At 41.3% G+C, this 21,699-nt stretch overlaps 2 protein-coding genes across 3 annotated transcripts in view; one reads left to right on the top strand and one right to left on the bottom strand.

Annotated features, from left to right (window-relative positions):
- LOC119743256 (ficolin-3-like) lies at positions 1-1,636 on the bottom strand. The gene is made up of 2 exons (XM_038219659.1): positions 1,633-1,636; positions 1-881 (listed from the first exon to the last, which is right to left on the bottom strand). Exons 1-2 carry the CDS (start codon positions 1,634-1,636, stop codon positions 1-3), a joined length of 885 nt encoding a protein of 294 aa, XP_038075587.1.
- A 4,188-nt stretch (positions 1,637-5,824) lies between these two features.
- Positions 5,825-21,699, top strand: part of LOC119742986 (poly [ADP-ribose] polymerase tankyrase-like) — a 72,595-nt gene continuing 56,720 nt past the window's right edge. The window contains exons 1-14 of one of the 2 annotated variants that reach the window (XM_038219282.1): positions 5,825-5,892; positions 7,403-7,468; positions 8,005-8,191; positions 9,782-10,048; positions 10,371-10,658; positions 11,314-11,563; positions 12,495-12,776; positions 13,471-13,555; positions 15,257-15,364; positions 17,102-17,221; positions 17,626-17,706; positions 18,621-18,784; positions 19,066-19,175; positions 19,969-20,054. In XM_038219282.1, the coding sequence (XP_038075210.1) occupies positions 7,421-7,468; positions 8,005-8,191; positions 9,782-10,048; positions 10,371-10,658; positions 11,314-11,563; positions 12,495-12,776; positions 13,471-13,555; positions 15,257-15,364; positions 17,102-17,221; positions 17,626-17,706; positions 18,621-18,784; positions 19,066-19,175; positions 19,969-20,054 (2,076 nt within the window). In that variant the 5' untranslated portion in view covers positions 5,825-5,892; positions 7,403-7,420. The other variant, XM_038219283.1, reaches the window with a different exon arrangement.

Below are 21,699 nucleotides of genomic sequence, written 5' to 3'. Positions count from 1 at the left end.
TCATTTAATTGCGTCAGTACTGTCAAATGACTGATCATTTTTGGAATAGTAAACACCGTTTAGATTGACTTTCCCACACGGAATAAAGTCATACCACCAGCCGCCCTGACATACTGAGGGGACATCAAAGAATGAATTATGGTTATCCTCAGTTTGAAATGGCCGGTTCTCAATTTGCCACAGTGAGTTACCGGCTGTACTATTCTTGTTGTAAACATCATAACTAAGAGTATAGGCCCCGCCCAGTAACTGGAACCCCGAATATTCTGCCCAAGCCGTGTTACCGTACCAGTCTTCGAAATCGAACCTTATCACCCACGGTCCCCCAAACGTGGTCAGACCTTGTAGAGCCGCATTGCCCAGCCAGAACTCACCCGTTAGGTTGCCGAAGCCGGCCCGGTACTCGGTCCAGTTGCGGAAGAAGTTCACACTGCCATCCTGCCGACGCTGAATGGTAACCCAGCCGCCACCAGCCGTGTCCATGTCGCAGTGAACACGCAGACCATCGCCGGAGTACGCAGCCGGATAGATTGTGTAGACACCGCTCGTGTTGTAGCCAGCCTTCAGTAGCTCCTTGCAACTGCAGTACCTATCGTCGAGATACTCGACCGATAGGTTGGGAGTGTCTTGACGAGAGTCAAAGTAAACGCTGCCTGTTGTCTCAACCAAGTTAGTATCGCGCCGCGTGCCTCTATGCAATTCGCATACACGGCTACACCTGTGATAACTGAACGACTTGCAGTTTGGGTCAGCATGGCAGTCTCGCCCGCAAATGACAGCGTTAGGTACAGTGGACTGCCCATACGAAGATGAGTTCAGGGCTTGATTTGTTCCCCCGTAAAACTCAATAGAAACAGGGGTGATCGATGGGCAATGATTTCCTAAGGCATAACAACCCGACAAGTGCACAAAATAAATAAAGTTCGAAACTGCAAACAGCGGCAATCGAGTTGCTCTTGTAGCCGACGAGTACATGATTGAGATTCAAGCAAATCTTAGCACGCACATGAAGAAAATGTTCGCTCAAATTGTATCAGAAAAATTAAGAGAGAAAGTTATGGAGCTTTCTGCTTGGCCTCAAAGATCTGTTAGGCCTATCAAGCACTAGCTCATCCGTACGGTCCATGCAAATAGGGGATTTTTTTGTTTTCAGCGGACAAAAACCTTTGAGCTTTTGATTTCTAAACTTGAAGATTTCCACCTGATTTCCTGACTCGCGATTTCCGTGGAAACGTTTGTGTTCTCGAAAAGCAGAAACTGTCTGTAGTTTTTCGTTGAAGAAAATCTGTCAGAGGAATGGGTTGAGCTTGCTAAACATGAAAACACTCGTCGTTGATATTTGATGTCAGGTGACTTCGTTAGTTTCACACAGTTGGCGAATATCGAAAACTATAAAACGCCGTCCTAGTGCTGAGCAATTGCTATACTATCTCCGAGTAAACTACACGGACCAAGAGTCTAAATCCGCCTGCGTGTATCTCAAACATCTAGAGTCATAATGATGCCCGAATCAGCCGGCACCAACTTTCGAGTAACAGCGATCGTCAGTATTCTGATGTGCGCTCGCATTGTGATCGAAGCTCTACTCTCCTGGTGATTTTGCTCCATTTCCCTCATTATCAAAGTCGATACCCATCTCTTGTTCTTTAATGAGGTCAGATACGAAACTGCTGTTGCTACCTCGCAACCAGCAGGTCAATAAAAAACATCTAATTCATCAGCCCCCTACCGCAGTGCCCCGTCATCGATTTTTCATATGCGGTGTTGAAAATACGTTAAGAAATGGTGGGGTTGGAGTTGTACGGTAATTAATTTTCACTGTAATATAATATAAAAAAGATGAAAAAAAAAGTTGCGTGTAAGAGGGATGAAGTGAAAACGACTCATGTAGCGCGTTTCCAGTCTATTTGGTGTTGGTTGCGTACTTTGGCCGTTATAAACAATAGGCCTTTTTTACGCAGCTGATTCGAAACGGACTGAAAAAGCGTTTGTAGAATTGCAACTTTAATGTATGATGCCAACTTTTACACAAAATTGCCAATTAAGGTCACTTTTTCAGCTTGATTTGTCCCATTCACCGCCATTTAATTAATTTCCATGTTGGATAATGAAATCAATGTTTCACTGTCAAGTGACCATGTTTTATATGTACTATACGAACTCGCTTGCAATTGTGTAAAAAGGTTGTTGGTTGTGTAAAAGTTTACTTGATGTATGTGTAAATATATTTACAAATTTTTAGGTAAAAGACAATTTAGTCAACTTTACATAACTTTCAGGTGAAACAATACTATATCATGTAAAAGTGTGTTTTCTTAACGTAAACAACTACGGAAGCCCATCAAAACACGACCTGTTTCATTTTAATTTAATTTATTCCCTTCCTGAACAGTGCAGCATATCACATGATGACGTCTGTGACAACAGATCTTTGTCGGTCTTTGAAGATCTTATGTTAAATTCAACCAAAAGTTGTAGTCATACAAGACCAAATTAAATTAAGACCAAATTAAATTTGGTCTTGATTGACTACAAGTTTTGGTTGAATTGAGCAGAAATTCTAACCCAAACAATTGGTTATAGAACAACCCACGTTTGGGTAGTTCCAGTTTTCACCCATTCTTTGGTAAAATTAACCCAGGCAATTTTTCAGTGTACACCAATTGACTATTCAGGAGGCCGATTCTGGATCAGCTTTTGTAAAGAGAAACCTGAGTGTTCAGAAATTGTCAGTCAATATTTGGAAGTGTTTATGAGTGTTGCAAATTTTAGCTAAAATTTTAGCTAAAATTTTAGCTTGGAATTGCATAAATAAGATGCATATTAATTTTTGTTTTGAAAACGGGCACATTTTGATCTTTTATTTCGCTTTCAGTGAGGATCCTTCAATTTAATTCGGTATATTAAAAAACCTCTTATTTTATGAAAGCTAGTTTAACATTTACTTTAAATATTGCCTCCCACTATAACGAAAGTACAACAATGATTAACCATAAAATACGAGTCATTCGATCACACAATCTAAAGGTCACGATGACTTGCGCAGATGCATCAGCAATGAGTTAACGCCCCCTGCATGTATAACTGAAAATGATAATAACTATGCAGAGCTGGATATACATGTACATGTACAGCTCGTGCAAGAACTGCATGCAATAGAGCTCTTCCGTAATAGAGGTACGTGTATGTACAACATTTACATGGACGGTCTATTTTGTTCCAGTCATTCAATCCAGCCAGCATTAGCAAGGCATTGAAGACAATTTGAACAACTCTTTGTTTTGTTGATATACTCCTGGCGATCGCCTGGTGTGTTCAACAGTCATGTCCAGCCGCTTGAGATCGTCAACTACTGGCTCAAAAACTGGCTCATCACGCGGAAAACATGATTCCTCGTCACTTACCCGCAAGCAGGTACGTATTGATTCCGCTATAGAACAGTCGGCTGAGTACATGATAATGTACATGTACATGTACATGCATACTACATGAATACTGTATAGTATTTTCAACCTTGAACCTGTTCAAACCTTAACCTCCGCTGCCCGTAAATACGCACCCTTGTTTCGCCTCTGGTGCGGTGCGTCGGCGGCCCGCGTGGCACGGGTGCCATTTAAAGCCGTCAGTGGGGGCCGGGATGCAGGACTTTCCTAAGGGGGGGTATAGGGTCCTGTCCAATCCTAGGCCGTGTTTGAATATGAGACGTTGCACTCAACGTATTGAGACTAGACCAAATCCTGTAGCAATGAATCAAAGAATCACACATCAGTGACGACGTTTTTTTTGCAGGGAGCTTTAGAAAATTAGGGATTTTTGCCATTATAGTTAGGCTAATTATTATTGGTCTAATTAACATTGGGGGTGGGTGGGGTTAGCCACCGCCCATCCCGGACCACCCTCATCTGGATCAGTATGCTTACATGTTCCATCACATCATCAGATGCGAAGTACTTCTGCAGTTTTGGCTTTTAGTTGCCGATATTTATAAAGGCATCTTCTATTATTATTTTAAAGGCAAACGTCAATTCAATTATACGAACGTAAAATAATTATGGGCAACAGTTGCAATATGCTCACCAGATACAGAAATGCGTATATAGGTCGATTTATACACGTCCCATTCCCGTTTTCTACAGGCAGTGAGTAAAAAACATATGCATCCCAAATGGCAGGACCAATTTTTGCCAGTAGTACTTTCAAAATATAGGATATCAAAGCCCAGTCATTAAGCTTTCTTTTAGTACAAGAATCATTCAAATCACTCATGTACTTTTCAAGTTTCAGAATTTTGAACACAAACACCGTTTTAAAGTTCTGTCTACGGCTTTCAGCAAAACAATTCTCATAGGGATGCGTGTGAAGTTTGTGTGTGTGTGGGGGGGGGGGGGGGTATCATATTGCTTGTCCCCCTCCCACCCCAACTTTTTGCGTCCCCGAATAAAAACTGTACATGTTATGATTCTAAAGCTCAGAATAGCTGCTTGATTCAATAACTCCAATCTCGAAAATGATGTTTAAATGACGATCTTTTGCTCAAACCATGGAGCAAGGAAAACGTTTTCCTTGCTCCATGCTCAAACAAATTGGTTAAAGTGGCAAATTGCTTCAGATCGCACCACACACCTACAGAGCGTACGTAATCCAAAATATTTCGGGGCCCTTATTTATGGGCCCCGGACCCCCGGACTAGCGCTTCGCGCTGGCATTAGTTCTCATCAAGATATCCCCCGCCCCTTTTGAGAAGCGATTGACGCCCTTGTTCAATTACACAACAATAATGCTACACAACAATAATGCTGATGCTGATAATTGGATCACACCCTTTGTCTCTAAACGCGTTAATTGTCACGAAATGATAATAGTTAAATGCATGATCGTTAGAATATCAATATTCACACAACTTATAGTAAAACGGTTTCCGCAGGGTTTCCATGTAGCCTATAGCGCGAATGAATAGTCACGGGTATCATGCCTGTGATATCTTGGCCTATTGTCAATTACAATACACGCATTTTGTATACATGTGCATGTACCGACATGCAGTGCCAGCCGTACCATGATCATGCACCACGTCACACTAATCGCTGCGCCGGGGGCGGGTCAATGAATGTAAACAAAGGTTTTTATTTTTCTCAAAATGTTATCCTAAATATAAGACATTATGTGGATTTTCTGACCCATCCATACACGGCTAGCAATAGTATTGACATGAGATTACTAGATTGGGGCAACTTCAGGACAAAAGTAACCTTTAACCTATTCTATGCATGGTCTATGATGTGTATTCTTCTTTTTCATACGCCCTTTAGCACACGGCGCCTTGCAAAACAAATAAGCGTCGCGCGTCGCGTCGGCTGCGCTGACCTGGAATTGGGTCAAGGCATTTTTCGGATCGGTTTTAGTGGGAACATGATTGCTATTGAATTGAAGTATTTAAAACAAACTCACGAGCGCAGACCTTCCGGAATATGCCAACCTTAATTTAGGCTTACTTGCAAAGTTAACACTATTTCCTTTTGTGTTGATCCATTGTTTTTTAAATTTCATGACATGGTTTAGGCCGCAGCGAATACTTCAAAATTCAGTTCCTAAAATATTCAAATTAAAAAAACACATTGAAATGAAGATCGGTGCTTTCTATACCCTCGATACTGTGATAATAATTAAATACCTATCTTCACTTAATTTAAAAAAATGTGGCTACCCACCAAAAGTAGTTTACTCTCAAATTTTAAATTTTTTCCTCTTTTGAGCACTGAATTATAAGAGACAATAATCTGGAATTGAAAATTTAATGCTTCAATGGTAAATTGTGTATACATGAAAACGTATCCGAAAATTGTTCAATGTGCATTTGCTTGTGTGCTGCAGGTGTAGACACATGGTAGAGAGGTAAGGCCGCGTTATTTACACACAAACGAATTGTTTTCCGAATACTTTCATATATTTCTTTCGTAACAGCAAAATAATGAAAATGTGTTAAAACTAGCGATCAACTAAATAGTGTAATACGCGAGGCAAAGTCGGTGTTTATTCAGTCCACACCCAATGCTCGTGAGGCGAGGACCTGCTCGTGAGTCGTCGTGTGTCTACCGTGATTGCGTTCTGCATGTTCTGTTATGGTTATTACGTCTTATACCGACACCAACCATTTTACACATAGGCCTATGTAGCTGAAGTTACCCAGCCCTAAATTTTATCATTGGGTTGTCATTTAGGGCTGGAGGAAGTTGTGCAATTTTGTCCCCGTAAGACACTAATTTCAACTGGAACTCACCCAAACCTTGCCTGGGCATAACCGACCACTGTTGGAAATGTATACAAAAAAAACATTTTCTTGAAAATGACTTCATACCAGGTGCTGGCCCCACTAGTGTGGCCGTCGGTATGCTGCGCTGAACCTAAGGCCACACACCGTGCTCCGCGCACTACTGAGGACGTTTTCATAAAATTTGCAGGGAATTTCTTACATATGGTTGTATTCTACGATGTCCCATCTATCACGATGTCCCATCTATCACTGGGATGCTTAGGTGTAATGATGTTCAATTTTCCGAGATATTTTTGAATCTTTCCGAAGCCCATATGCACTCGTGAAACGTCCGGTGATGGCAGCCATTTTGAATGTGACAAGAGATGACCTCAAGCTGTGACGTCGCGTTTATGCAAATTGCTTGTCGAGCGAGGGCGCGAGTTGCAAATGCGACGGCTGTTTCCTGTGCCGTAGATCCTGAATAGAGATCAGTGCACGTGGCCCCCAGACGATACAGGAAACAGACGTCGCATTTGCAACTCGCGCCCTCGCTCGACAAGCAATTTGCATAAACTCGACGTCACAGCTTGAGGTCATCTCTTGTCACATTCAAAATGGCTGCCATCACCGGACGTTTCACGAGTGCATATGGGCTCCGGAAAGATTCAAGAATATCTCGGAAAATTGAACATCATTACACCTAAGCATCCCAGAAGTGATAGATGGGGCATCGTAGAATACAACCATATGTAAGAAATTCCCTGCAAATTTTATGAAAACGTCCTCAGTAGTGCGCGGACCACGGTGTGTGGCCTTAGGTTCAGCACAGCATACCGACGGCCACACTAGTGGGGCTAACCAAGTGCCATAATTATACAGGATGCTTTAAACTGTCATTTACCAACATCCTAGTAAGGTATTTCGTAAAAACTTGGTAGTTTTATTTTTCGATGTTTGCAAATGTTGTATATTCCCTTTAAAATAAAAAAAAAACCAGTCCAGATTGACTTGACAATTGAGTCACTTAACAATCGAGTGCTAAGATGTCTGCATTGACTAACAGGATATCATTGGCGGTTTGAGTCGCACCTGAATGTAAGAGATTGATTGCATTTATTTCTTTTCTTTCCTTTTTTTTCTTCTACCCAGCCATCCAGAAAAGCAAGAATGGCTGATGAGGGTGCAGACCTCACCAATGGGCCGTCAACCTCCAAGGTCAGTACTCCATTTTGTTGTGATTCACTCTATGCACGTACATAGACATTGAGCCAGTCAACCCTAACATTAACCCTAACAACCCCAACCCTTCAGAATCCAACTACATGTTTTGTTGGAATCTGTTAGAGTGAGTACTGCACTAGTAAAGTGATTATGCTTTACAAAATGTACATGAGGTCATGCATACCACCATAATCAGAGTTATCATATGTGTTGGATTTTGCAAGGGTGAGGAAGGTTCCTAGTATATCACTGAAGGAGTTAGGGTCAATCAATACAGATTTAAATCAGTGGCTATGCGACAAACAAACTCAACATTTCAATTGAACTCTTATCTGTTATCTATCTGAAACAGTTGATCTTGATTTCAATGTTATTTTTAGTCATTCATCAATGTTATAATGTAAAACAATGGCTGTATCCTCAGTGCTTACAAGACCTGGTGAGAAAATCCTCGACAAGATTACTTGGCAAATGTAAACTACTTTTCTGAAATTAAAGTTTGAAATCTTTCTCATCTTTTTTGGTTCTAGGGAAAGAGGCGGGCAGTAAGTGCCCCAAGTCCTCGCAGCCCACAGATCAAGCGCAAGCGCATGCCAGCAGAGTACTACCAGTCAGATGTGGTGGACGCCATCAGCAAACAAGCTACAAGGACGCCTGTCTCAGACAAGGAGGTGGTCTTTAATAAGAACACTTTCTTGGCTGTTAGAACAGACAATGGTAAGCAAGTGCAAGCACTTCTCATAGAGTCAGTTCAGTGGCCAATTTCATGGTGCTGTTAAGCGCAGACGTTTCTGCTAAGAAAGCTTTCGTCTATTTCACAGAGACTGGTAGCAGTAAGCACAGCAAAGAACATACTCAGAGCTCAGAGCCCTAAGGAAGAGTAACGGAAAACAATTGTATCTTTGAAATGAAAATGTGGCTTTAAGTTACCCTGTTTACCAGTTCGCATCACGCCTGGCTATTTTTATACACAGGCACAGCTGACGGGTTAAGACGTCAAGACACACACACAAAGTCCGTGAAGTCTGTGGGGGCGGACCATGTGTTGATCATGAATCGGCCGTTGTGCATGGCCTATTGTTGTGCAATTTACGCTCCAGTGCACACCCAGGAGTAAAAAAAATATGAGGTTTCGGCTAGAAATATCATACATTTATTGTTAAAGCTACTCTTGCGAATCAGTATTTGTATTCTGTATATCAGAAATTGGTTAGAAAATTGTGCCTTTTGCGAAAATCAAAATTTTCGGCAAAAATAATCCCGGCGCTAAGTGGTTAAAGATCCCAAATTTCAATGGACCGATCTGGCCTGTCAATCAAACAGTGCGCACTGACCAATAAGATTACACAATTTTGGTCATGTGACTTAACAGTTGCTATAGGGGTGTCTGCCATTAGCTTGGTCAAACTTGGTCACATGCACTGTGAGAAGTGTAGGGTTGGTTAAAGGACAGGGTACATTTGGTGTTAATAATAATAATACCGAAGTCTTATATAGCGCACGTATCTACCAACAATTAGGTACTCAAGGCGCTGGAAATTATGTCTATTATTAGAGACAGGTAAATGAAGTACATGAGAAATATGAGAACCATTATGTAGCACCTTTATAATGGTTTACAAGGTGCTGCGGCACATTAAGCAGCCACTACCAGAAACACCGGGGCAAACCCCTTCTCTTAGCGATAAGTATTACTGGGTTCTTTAACATGCATTACACAACACACGGGACCTATGGCTTCACGTCCCATCCGAAGGACGAAGCAATAATGGTAAAGCGCCTTGCTCAGGAGCGCAGGCACCATGTTCCCACGGTTAGGATTCGAACCCGTGTACCACCGCACACGAGTCCAACACCGTAACCATTGGACCACAGCACCCCACATGTTCATGACATCCCGAAGAGTATCAGTTACTTCATTGAGGAAAAAAAACAAAAGCTTAGGTGATTTGTGAGACGTTGTGAGACATTCCGTTGACACGTTATGGTTGTCTAAAGGTCGCATTTATTGACGTGGAAAAAAGTAAAATACTGAGTTTCAAGTTTGGTAATCATGAAAATGAAAGATTTATTCTACAATATTTATACTAATTCATTAAACGATGTGTAGTAGACATATCAATGATTACAAATATCAATAAATCTGAAAATTGAAAAAAATTCACCCCAGTTGTTTTTTTTTTTTGGTTGCCTTTTTCTTCACTACGGCCTGTGCCCAGTTCCGTCTTTATTTGCCAGAACGACTCACAATAAGTTTTTATTCCCATGGACAGCATTTTCTAAAATCATCCCCTTGTTATCCCCCAGGGAAATTCTTCGTCTGCAAGACTGCCCAGAATGTCTACCAAACCACCAAGATGTTTAAGATTCTTTGGCTGGAGCTGCGCACGTCGCCGGGGACCTATGAGATGTCGTACCGTGACACCATCGACATTGATAGCGTTCTGACCGATGTGGTCATGAACAGGCAGGCCGGTGGGCTACTGTCCCTGCCGCGCAGTGAGATTGCCCGAGTAGATCAGATCCTGGGATTGGCTATCAAGAAGGAGAATGGAATGCTGGACAATGACAAGGGTCAGTGGGTTGTTCATCTCTAAAGTTAATAGCCTCAAACATGCTAAACTTGTGTTGCTGGGATTTCTGCTTCAGATTGACTTATTGTAATCTGTGTTTTTCTGTGAGTCAGTCTTTTTTGATCCATGAAAGGTTGATGAAAAATGCAACCGGGAAACACTACTTAGGTGGTGAAAAAAATATTAATTTGCCTGATGTACTAATCGTCCACAAGATTTTATATTAAAAATCGGTTATGAGATAAAATTGTATCAGGGAAGCAACATGTTATACCATTACAGGGCCTTGTTCTGACAGTATTCAATTTAATATTTTCCTGTAGGTCCTCGATTCCGTGAGATGAAGGAAGTGAAAGAAGACGACGATGACGATGATGATTATGAGGATGAGGAGGATGAGGACGATGAAGACACAGATGAAGACCAAGATGACGCAGATAAACCATCCACCTCAACCCAAACCAGGACTAATCCAAAGGTCAAGAAATCACCCGCAAAAAAGCCCAAAGCCAAGCCTAAAACGAAATCAGCCAGCCCTAAACCGGCCGGCAAGCAGAAAGGACGAGGCAGGCCCAAGGCCACAGTCACGACCAAAACGGCAACCAAGAAAGGTCAGTCAGTCAATTTTTCTTTACTTTTTATTTGCAGCACACTAATAAAAGTCAAATCACAAGTTGAGCAAAAGCATGTTAACAGCGACAATTAAATGTATATCATTTGGCTGTAGCTTTGATTTTACTTGAGACTGAGCGACATTTTTCAGTCAGATGACTTGTGATGGCTTATGATTACTTGTGATTGACTTGTCATGACTTGTGATTGACTTTTGATTGACTTGAGATTGACTTGAGATGACTTGCGATGGACCTGTGATGACTTGTTATTGACTTGAGAATAACTTTTGATTGACGTGAGATGACCTGTGATGACTTGTGATGACTTTTGGTGGCTTATAATGACTTGTGATTGACTTGAGATAGCGTGACTACAACTCTGGTCATTAATTGTCCATACCCTTTCAGATCCTTCCAAATCCACCAGAAAGTTTTTTTTGTTTAACTTCAAATGAACAATAATGTGAATCGGTTTCATGCACCATAGGGGATTATTGAGGGCGAGGTTTCTCGCCGTGTAAATTTTGTACAAGAGAATGGTATCACATTCCATCTTATAATAAGGGTATCACTGTTAAATATGACAGGCCAACTTTTCAGGCAGTGGGAGTCGATCGGTGAGTTGTATTTTATTCACCATCTGTTCTTTCAGTGGCCAAGAAAATCACTGCAAAGGCGAAGAGCACCAAGGGCAAAACCACTGCCAAAACTGCCAAGTCAGGACGCAAGCCACTGGCCAGCAAGGACAAGAAGGCCACCAAAGCCAAGGCCAAGAAGAAGAAAGTGAAGAAGGAGAAACCCAAAAAAGAGAAAAAGCCTAAAGTGAAGCTGCATCCCAACGACAAACTGACTCCCAACACCAACATTGAGGTGATGGCCAAGGACCCGATGTTTGAAGTCAAGTGAGTCATTTTAAGGGCGAGCTTCAATGAAGAGTGAGAAATCTGTTCTTCAGTCTGCAGTATTCCGAAGTTGTTAAAAAACTTGCCATTCTGTGTACCCTTTGACCCATGCTGGCTACTGCCTTACCAAAGTAACGAGGCCTGTTTTTAATTTTACATGTCCCTCTGAATAATGCATTATCTCTTTCAAATCCCTGCAGGGTCTTTGCACTCACCTGTTTTTATTGTGATTCACTTGAGCATACAGGTTTGGTGTTTTGAACAACCATGATTTGAATACATGATACAAACATTCAGAAATAAAAAAAAAATCAATTACAAACAAAATATACAATGTCACTTGATATTAAAGGCATATCCCAAAAGTAACCTATCAATTAATTATTTGGATTAACCCTAAACTCCCTACTGAGTTTTATTAAAAACAGAACCAAGTCTGCCAAAATCTATCACTGACCCTGCTTCACATAATGCCTCGGGACCAAATCCACCACAGACCCACCGCAAATCCACCACTGCTGTAGGTGGATTTTGACGGACTCGGTACTCATGGCTTGCCTACCGAAATCTCCCCAAATGGGGGATGGATTTTGACGGAGCTGGGAAGTTTAGGGTTAAAGATCATACTGGCACTAAACACTCCTTGAAATTATTCCCTCTGGTTTGCTGTCATTTAGAAGAAATCAAGAAATGTAGGTGATTGCAAACGATCAGTCAATTCGCTGTTCTTTGGAAATAATGAGTAATATTTAACAAAATAGTTTTTCACTTTTTTCTTGAAAAGTGTGGCGACTGGCTTTTACTGATCAAATATTTTCTGCATTAAGGTAACAACTTTTCACAAACAGCTTGGTGAAATTACATCCCTTATAAATGATGTCTTGACCATTGTTCTGCTTTTGTTCCCCCTACATGTGCTTGTCAAACCCAGGAACGAGTCTGAGATTCCCGAGGTGTCCAAGTTTGTCCAGTGCAAGCGCAGCATCCGCGCCGTGCTGACCAACGACATGAGCCTCCTCAAGAAACTGGTTGACAACAAAGACATAGCCTCGGTCCTGGTTCAGCGGAGTGCCAGCGTCCCGCTGAGTGCCCTGCACTACGCTGTCAGGGTAGACAACCAGGCAGCCTTGAAGCTCCTTATCCCGGAGATTGACAGCACCAAAGAGAGAGCTCGACTGCCCGAAGTCATCATGCAGCACCAACAAACTGGAAGGTATTTTTGCAGAGCAAAGCTATTCAAATTCGTTCCATGTTTTCCTTGCATTTTCATTTTAAATTGTGTTTGTTTTGCTTCCAAGAAAGGTAAAGTCTTGAGGGAAAGAAGGTAAAGTCTTGAAGGTAAAGAAAGTCTGAAATCTATCCAAAAGGCTGAGTTAAGTATCTCAGCACAATTCTTGTATAAAATTCCACCATACATAGTGCTTCAAATCATACTTGATGCAGTATGTATTTTTTCAAAAGAAAAGCTTTAACCCTAACTCCCTATTTAGTTTTAAAAATTCCATCACTCACTCTGCTTTACAAAATGCTTCAGGACCAAATCCGTTGCAATCCACCACTGGTGCTGGTGGATTTTGATGGACTTGGTACACATGGCTTATCTACCAATATCCCCCAAATGGGGGATGGATTTTGATGGATTTGGTAGGGTGAGGGTTAAACATGGAACAAAGCTAACATTTCTCTATGATACTCCCAGACGATTTAAAGATTCATGCAAACTTATACCATAGACACTTTGGTTTTAACACTGATCTAATACATAATCATACATTTTAGAAATCATTCATTGTGAGGGAGCCTTTTTTTTCTGATGATGTGTTCCGTACGATTTGCTTGATTCTTTATAAAATTCCGGGGATTGAGTAATCGCTTCATTAGTTCTGGATTATTGTTCGGGTTTCCAGGTACAATTTCAAGAGTCTTGGACATGCTGTGAGGGAAATCAATGTGGGACGAGGGAGCAGAGAAGGCAACAATGCCTTCACTAAGGTAAGCTTGATAGAACAGTCTAGAATTAGTGTCTGCAAGCTAACTTGACTGCATGCGTGGAATGGGAAGCGTGGAATGGGAAGGATATTATCGCAAGGTAAAATCTGGACTTTTCCATTTCATGAGGCGAAGCCAAGTGAACTGGAAAAGTCCAGATTTTACCGAGTGATAATATTCCTCCCATTTCACAATTTAAAGCCACTCAATATTTGTTTTATATAACTGACATATAGATCCTTGTCATTTGATATATTTGAACTTTTATTTCAATACAAAATTGGTCAAAAAATGTATTTCTCTCTTCCAAACCACCACTTCATGAAAATGTTTGAACCCAACGCTGAAGTGCTGGCTCTTTGGAACAGTACGCGCTACGTGCAACGCTGAATGCGCACACCAGCATGCATTTGCACACAAATCATGGAACAAGACTGATCCTAACTGTTAAATAGTATTTCCCATTCCCCATGGGCAGATAGTACTTTTGAGCCCCGGCGTGAATGGCAGTAATAACGAATGACACGTGATGTGAGTTCCACCAAACAAATGACGAGTATCTGTATGTCGGTTATATAAATTAAACTACTAGAGAGGTGCCTCATGTACAAAGTGATGCCTGCTGGGCGCATCCATGTTTGTGCACAAACCTATGGCAATATCAAAATTCTGTATGGCTTTTGTACGGCTGTTTGCATATATTGCGTTTCCTATTCTAGTCTGGTTCATTTTCAAAGCTGATACCCCCAAAACCGAAACGCACAATCAGTGAATGAGCGTTTCTTTTTGCTCTGAGCAAACAATGCAAACGCGAGCGCGCGTCCACTGCACATGGTTTTTGCCAGGATGTTTATAAACGGGCTGCGGTTGGGGATTAGAATCATTTGCCTGGCTATCAGTCATCATAGCAAGACCTCAGGTTAATGCTCAAGGGTTAATTATTCCAATCCCCAACCACATCAGCCTTTTTTTCACAACAAGCAGGATTTTACACAGCTTACATAACACAGGACTGAAATTGATTAAGGCAAGGAACTTAGTTACAGTGCCCAAAAATGTTTTGATTAATTGACCATGGTGCAGTGATGTGTGACTGAATTAAATGAAACTCACAGGGGGTTAAGGCTAAGGAAAAGGAGTATCTTGACATACTGTAAAGTAAAAGCAAGGGACAAATCTGACTTGTACATGTGAAATCAGATAGAACAAGGCGTAGGCTGTAACTGATAAATAAACCAATAGAAATGAGGAGTGAAAGTGTTTTTTCCCCTTTTTTTTCCGCCTTCAACTTTACAGTCCTTTTTGGTTGATAATATGACGTGAAACAGTAATTGAAATCTTTCACTTCTGAAAAAAAAGGCTATAGTGTAGAAGCCTTTCCTGGGTGTGAACGGCCATTGTTATATCAAATCTTTCAACTATGAAAAGGCGTAACTTCATGTTGGAATGTCCAATTACAATAACCCAAATGGCATTGTAGAGGAAAGTGTTGAAGTGAACTACATATTGCAAAGTTTCCAATGACGCATCTGAACACCCCCCCCCCACCCAGTTTGGTCTGATTTTGCTGGAGCATGTTATAAACAGCAAAATCGTGTCCCACTGCCGAACTTTTTTTGTGGACATTTACTTCACATCATGTTTGGCCTTACAATTGCTGCCTTAGTACTCTGCCTCATTGTGAATTGTTCTTGTTGGCTTTAGGATTTGTCCAGAAACGTACGCGACCGAACCTACCTGGAAGAAGCACTTTCTTCAGGCGTCTCCGAAAAAACCATCAACATGATCATGCTTGCAGACTCTCATGGAAAGGTTTGTGGACGTACCTAAGTCAGCCTTTGCCTTGAATTGTAAAACAGGGTGTCCAAGTTGTTGAAATTGTGAGCTTCATCAGTGTTATTATATGAAGCGAAAAAGCTGTTTGTGTGTACACACACATGGTTTGGGGTACTAGGTACATCTACACAGAGTATTACAATAGGGACAATAGACCAAACAAGTCGGTATTCAGAAATCTTATGTGCCCCCTAGGCAGCAGGGGAGGGTGGCTTCGAAATCGCTAATTAACCCTATTTTTTGTGTTTTTTTCTTGCCAGTCTTCCACTTGAAATTAACTCTTTTCAGTTCTAGTATCGCTTACTGCCCCCACCCCCTTTGTTAAATTCTTCCTTTTGGCTTTTTGTTCTACCTATCATACGGCCTGCCCCCTCTTTTTTTTTTCTTTTTTTTTAATAGAAAAGATAACAAAAATTAATTTATAGGATCTGGTTTTCCTGTGGTAGGATGGCTCTGTAGAGGTGCTAGTCACCTGTTCCATCTTGCCACTCACTGGCTTAATCCATACGTATTCTGGCATAAACTCTTCTTTTTTTCTGTATATCTTGTAATATTTTTTTATATCAACCAGTGGAGAGGTGTAATAAAATAAAAATAAAAAGATAACAAAATGAGGGGTTCATATCAGAAGAGCCGACAAGGTGTCCAAATGATACCCAGAAACCTTCAGGCTAAAGTCTTGTTAATTCCTTTAACACTGCGCAGCGTTTACAAAAAATGTTTGGGCCACAGGTACTTCCCCGCACTATGCAAGACCCTATTCATGTCAAAACAACAAAAAGCCACGTGCCAGACAGTGTCCAGGCATTTGCCAGACAGGGCACTTAAAAGATAATTGACTGGCGGCTGTGGTTTGGGGCTATGAAGGGAGATGGCTGTGTCAAGTTACAGGTGTTTGTATATGTTTCAATGAGACTTGGCAGGAGGCCTGGTCGAAAGTTTGTTGACACGGCTTGGGTGAAGCCCTGGCTGCAAAGTTCATTGAACCAGCTGATTTGGCATGGGTTGAATGAGGATTAGATGGAAGGTGACCGTCATTGGCCCTCAATTTTTTTTTTATTCAAAAAATTTGGTCACCTGATCGCAAAATGGAACCAGGTCACTCTGCGGAGGGTTAATGCACATGGCGGTCGCTAGCAAGCGCCGCAAAAACCATTACAATCTGTGCATCTAATCCAAACAATCAAACGCACCAAAGGGTCAAGTGATGAGTGTATCAGATTTAAGTACCTAGGAATATGACGCATGGGTGAAGCGAAGATATTACATTCCAACAAGTGTAATTCACGTTACTTTAGCCAAACATGTCTACATAATGTATCCTGCAGTATCAATACATTGTTGCTGGCAAGGCACAGGCAGACACATGTAAAGGAGCAGCCTTTACCCCACCTCATCTGGCCACTGCAACACAAATGTTTTCAACTGCCCCCTGTTTTTTTTCTTGAGAGGTACATGTAATGGGTCTTGAGTAAGGTTTATGGGAGGCCACCTTTTTAGGACACCTTTGGGATTAAACCCATGAGATCTTGTACCTCCCCAAACTGCCCTGCGTGATGCGTCCCTGTACCCCTGTACTGCCTCAAACCATCCCAACACTGGGTGGTGTTATGGATTCATCAGAGATGAACGGTATGTGTGTGTTTTTTTTTTTTTTTACAAAACCTGCTTGTAATATATTTCCTGCTTTTGTTTTGTCATTTGGATACCTAGTCTCATGTACAAACGAACATCGTCAAAGCAATCACAGCAGGCCATCGTAAGCTAGCCGGTTGCCTGATTGAGAAGTTCAACCAGTCTGGGGGGCTCAACTGCAACAAACTCCACGAACAGGTCAGTTCTAACTCCAGATATTCTACAATTCAAATTTTTATCAATGTGTTTTCTGTTTCATAATCATGCATTTTTATATGGTTTATTTAAGTCCATTGATATACACCAACATTTCAAAGAAAGTGTATCGTCGGTGTCGACTCTGTGCACAAACAGTAGATGGTACAACCACTTTTGAAAGCCTTAGTGGGAAGGACAGACCGCGTGCGTGTGATAAGTACGAAGTACGCACGACCTATTTCTTTCTGAGTGTGCACAAAATAACCCGTTGTGTCTTGGCATGAGCATCAGGTATATGGTTGCAGTGAATTTTAATAGTACATGACGTAACCATTATAAACAATATTCAGGTTAGGCACCTTATTTTCTTTGTTTCTTCTAATTGATTGGTTTTGCGCTGACAGGTGCTTCTCTTAGATAAGCCGGAGGACCTGTCACCATTCAGAGCAGTCTCTGTCAAGAAGAAGCCCTACGATAATGACAGGGTAAGGCCCGCTGGCTGTTTTGCTTTCATTCAAATTAAAGCAGGCTGATTGCATCTATTTTGTGAGGATAGTGCATTTTGTAGTGAAGTAATTTTGCGTCATTTGAAAATACAAAAATCATCAAATAAACCATGAGGGATAACTGAAAAGGTACATAAGTTGTCTGATAATCAAATTTGACTGAAGCAAAAGTAGTAGTTACGCAGCCCTGCATGTATGTAAACACCACAAAAAAAGAAAGTCCACACTCATTGGAGGGGTCAAAGTTCTCAATCTGATCGTCTTATAACGTCATTTTATATAGACCTTTGGGAAATGTTCTTAGCTACATTTTGATACCCCTTTTGCTACTAAAGACTGTAAATCGTCCAACATTGGCAACGGTTTATGAAAAATGCTGCAGTTTGAAAAGTTGCAAATTTAAAGAGTACACAGGTGGAAATTGCTGTGTGACAATGTCACACTGCCCGAAATGAACTTCAGGGAATACCGATCACACAGTGCTTGACTGCAAGGGAGCACACGAATTGAACTACCTGCGCTTTGTTCGGGTACTGTGCAGTCGATAGGGGCCAATTATGGACATGTGTGGTTACTCTTCGCAGTTTCTTCTCACATGATCTTTAAATTTGAAACTTTTCAAACTGCATAATTTTTTTGCAAACCAGTGTCAATCTTGGACGATTTACAGTCTTTGGTAGCAAACGGAGTATCAAAATGTAGCTAACAAAATCCCCAAAGGTCTACATAAACGACGTCTTCATAAGAAGATCAGATTCAAAATTACAACCTCTCCCATGGGTGTAGACTTTCTCTTTTTGCGGTGTCTACTTTTTGTACAGCTTGCCTTCTACAGCTGTACGCATTGGAAGCTAGGGTTGACAAGAACCATGTTGTTCCCCTTCTTTGTTCAGGTCACCCCATTGCACTGTGCAGCCATCAACCCTAACCCTAAGATCCTTGCCAAGCTGCTCTTAGTCTGCCCAGAGTATGCCATCACTGACAGCAAAGGACGCAAGCCTATCCACTACGCTGCAGCTTGTGAGGGGAGCGGACCCCTTGAACTACTCCTGAGTAGGTGAGACAGCAGTTTTCAGCCTCAGTGTCCTGGGTTCGAATCTCACCTTGCCTGACAAGTGGACGTGGTCTTCAATTTGATGTTGCTCGTGGTTTTTCTTTCACCTTAAAAACAGAAAATTTCTTCATTTTGTGGGTTTTTGTAATGTTTTTCTTTCTTTTAAGTTGCTTTTTTAAATTTGTATCTTTTAATTTTTAGGAAGTCTTTCTCAAAATATCAATAAGAATGAAATATGTTTTAGGTTCTTCTGCTAATATTGTGTGGATTTTTGTTGTTCTTAGAGGGATGAACCCTGATGAGACAGACAATAAAGCTATGACTCCACTCATGGTAGCAGCTCTGTATGGACGCCAACAAAACATCGAAGTTCTACTCAAGAAGATCGAGTCTGGTAAGTGCCTAAGACTCACGAGTCCTTTTTGACTGAAGATTCAACTTCATTGTGCTGAAACAGATGCAACATTTTCATTAAACTTTCAAGTCGTTACAAACGTGAGCACTCCAATCTTAATAGTGGTTTTGGAGGGTGATACGATAGATGGGTCGGGGGCTGGTTTGAATCTGATTTAGTAGTGCGTACCACAATCACTGACCTTTTTTTTTATTTCTTGCAAGCTCTTTGATATCACACAGTATACAGTGTCTATACAATTCAGGCGTTTCACAAAAAATGCAGTGCGCCACCAAGAGTTTGCCACGGAGAGTTCACTTTTCCCAGTGCATTGTGGGAAATGGTCGACAAATTTGCAGCACGGGACATTTGAAATTGTTAGTTTTTCCGGTCAGTAGTTTCGTAAGTGTATATGATTCAAGTATATGGTGTTTTTTGTAAGGCGGCAGAACGCTATGCCCCAACCTATAACAAATTAGCTCAAGTTGTTTACTGACACTCGTTCAAATGGGCCATGTTTTGTCGACCATAAACTTGAAAAATGGACTCTCCACGGCAAACTCTTGGTGGCGCACTGCATTGCGAATCGTCCGAATTAACATTGGTGAGTGGCAAATCCCAATGTGAAAATGTACTTGTAATTTCATTACAAGTTACTCTCAAACAATAGGCATCATAAGTTTAAAAAAAAATAGAAAATATATAAAAAATAATGATACTTAAAAACAAGCTGGTAAAGAGCTACCAAAAAGAACAACCAAAATTCTATAGCATGCAGCATTTCAACTTGCAGGCAACACTGATGAACTGTGTGGGGTGAAGAGGAAGTCGGCCACTGCAGAATATGCTATCCATTACGCAACCAAAGCTGGACATGTGGTACGTACAGCTGTCCTTACAAAATAAATGTAGGACCCTAGCAATTCTAGACTGTGTTGCAGGAGGTCATAGATGGAAGTCGGAGGATTTTGCAGGATTGATGATTGATCCTAGCAGAAAGGCCCTTAGCAGTTAGGGTTAAAGAAGAATTGGATCTGGCTATATACTTGCACAGCACTGGATTTTGGAGGTTTCAGCACATTCCAAAACTTTAACCCTCCTGCTGTTAAAACAGTCACAGACAGTCAAAATTTCCACCCAAGTCCCCTGCTATACTTTTAACACGAGCTAGTAACCAGCAGTCAGATCTTATGTCAAGCAAACACTGTGACTGGTCAAACTCGGTTAACAGACCATGAATAGACAAAGCAGGCAAGTTGTGGGCACAGCTGGCTTTATCAATTACCCACCGCCAAAGCAAAGCTGTATCGAGTTACATAAACAGTCACGGCCAGTCAATCTTTCTTTAGGCGAGGCGTCATAAATAAATTAACCGTTCGCACGCGTGCGCACGCGTTCCTTCCCGTTCTGAACGGCCCCCGTTCCTTCCCGTGCCGAACGGCTTTTAGAACGCGTTCCGTAGATCGTGCTTGGGCAAGCTTCACTGAGGGGGTATTGTTATGTTAATCAACCGTTCCTTTGCGTGCGAGAACGGGAGCAGCACAACAAAGATGCGAAGAACAACTATGTGTATATACTTGTACAGAAAAAAAATCCGTTTTGGTTTGGAATGTATATGTAGGCCTATACACAGTGCAGTTAAATAATTGTGAGGGTCTATTACTTATTAGTATTAGATTTCAGTTTTGTTTGATATTATTTTAAATTTTTTTGACGTACAAAGGCCACGCAGCGAAACATTTCAAGAAAATGATACATGAAACAGCCGTTTTGCACGACTTGGGACTTCCCCCTGAGCACGCAATTCCCACGTTTTATAAACAGTCAGCCCCCGGGCTAGCATTGCATACTACATAGCATGTAAATGCAAGAGGCATGAGACGGGTTACACGACGTACAGCAGGGGGCCCGTTCGCACGCGGGAGGACGGTGCAGCGCATGAACCTCGCACCTTGCACGACGATGATCAGTTGGTGGCAGGAATTACTGAGACTTCAACAAGAGACAACCATGCCTGACCTTTTAAGATATTCCTGGGCAATTTAAAAGCCAGAAACCTGGGCGTAATTCGTTAAATTTTACCACTGAATCTACTGAAAAACGCGTTTGCAGTTCAGAAATGAAAACAGACGAAGAAGATAAAGTCGTTTTAAAATAAAAATTGAGAAAACCAGACATACTACACTAGATCGTTTCCAACCCAAAAAATAATTGAGACGTTTGACACTTATTTTATGTAAAACGAAGTGCGAGTATTCTTCTTCTTTTTTTGGGTACAAGCACGGAAATGTAAACTAGCAGGTACGGTACTGCATATAATGTTCACAAAAACAAGTTTAAACATTGTAAGAAGTTTGATGACTGATGTTATAAACTGGCCTTGTACACACGATCAGCGAATTATAAATCGAATATTCAAGGTTTTTACATACTGATAGTAAAGTTTGCAAAGGACTGCTTTCCCCGTTCAAGGTGCCCGTATTTTTATACGTCCCCCCTGTACTGTACGGGCTAGCCTGTAGCG

Source organism: Patiria miniata, unplaced genomic scaffold (assembly GCF_015706575.1).
Source record: "Patiria miniata isolate m_02_andy unplaced genomic scaffold, ASM1570657v1 HiC_scaffold_6, whole genome shotgun sequence".
In the NCBI taxonomy this organism is placed as follows: Eukaryota; Metazoa; Echinodermata; class Asteroidea; order Valvatida; family Asterinidae; genus Patiria; species Patiria miniata.
This window is presented reverse-complemented; position numbering and strand designations above follow the sequence as displayed.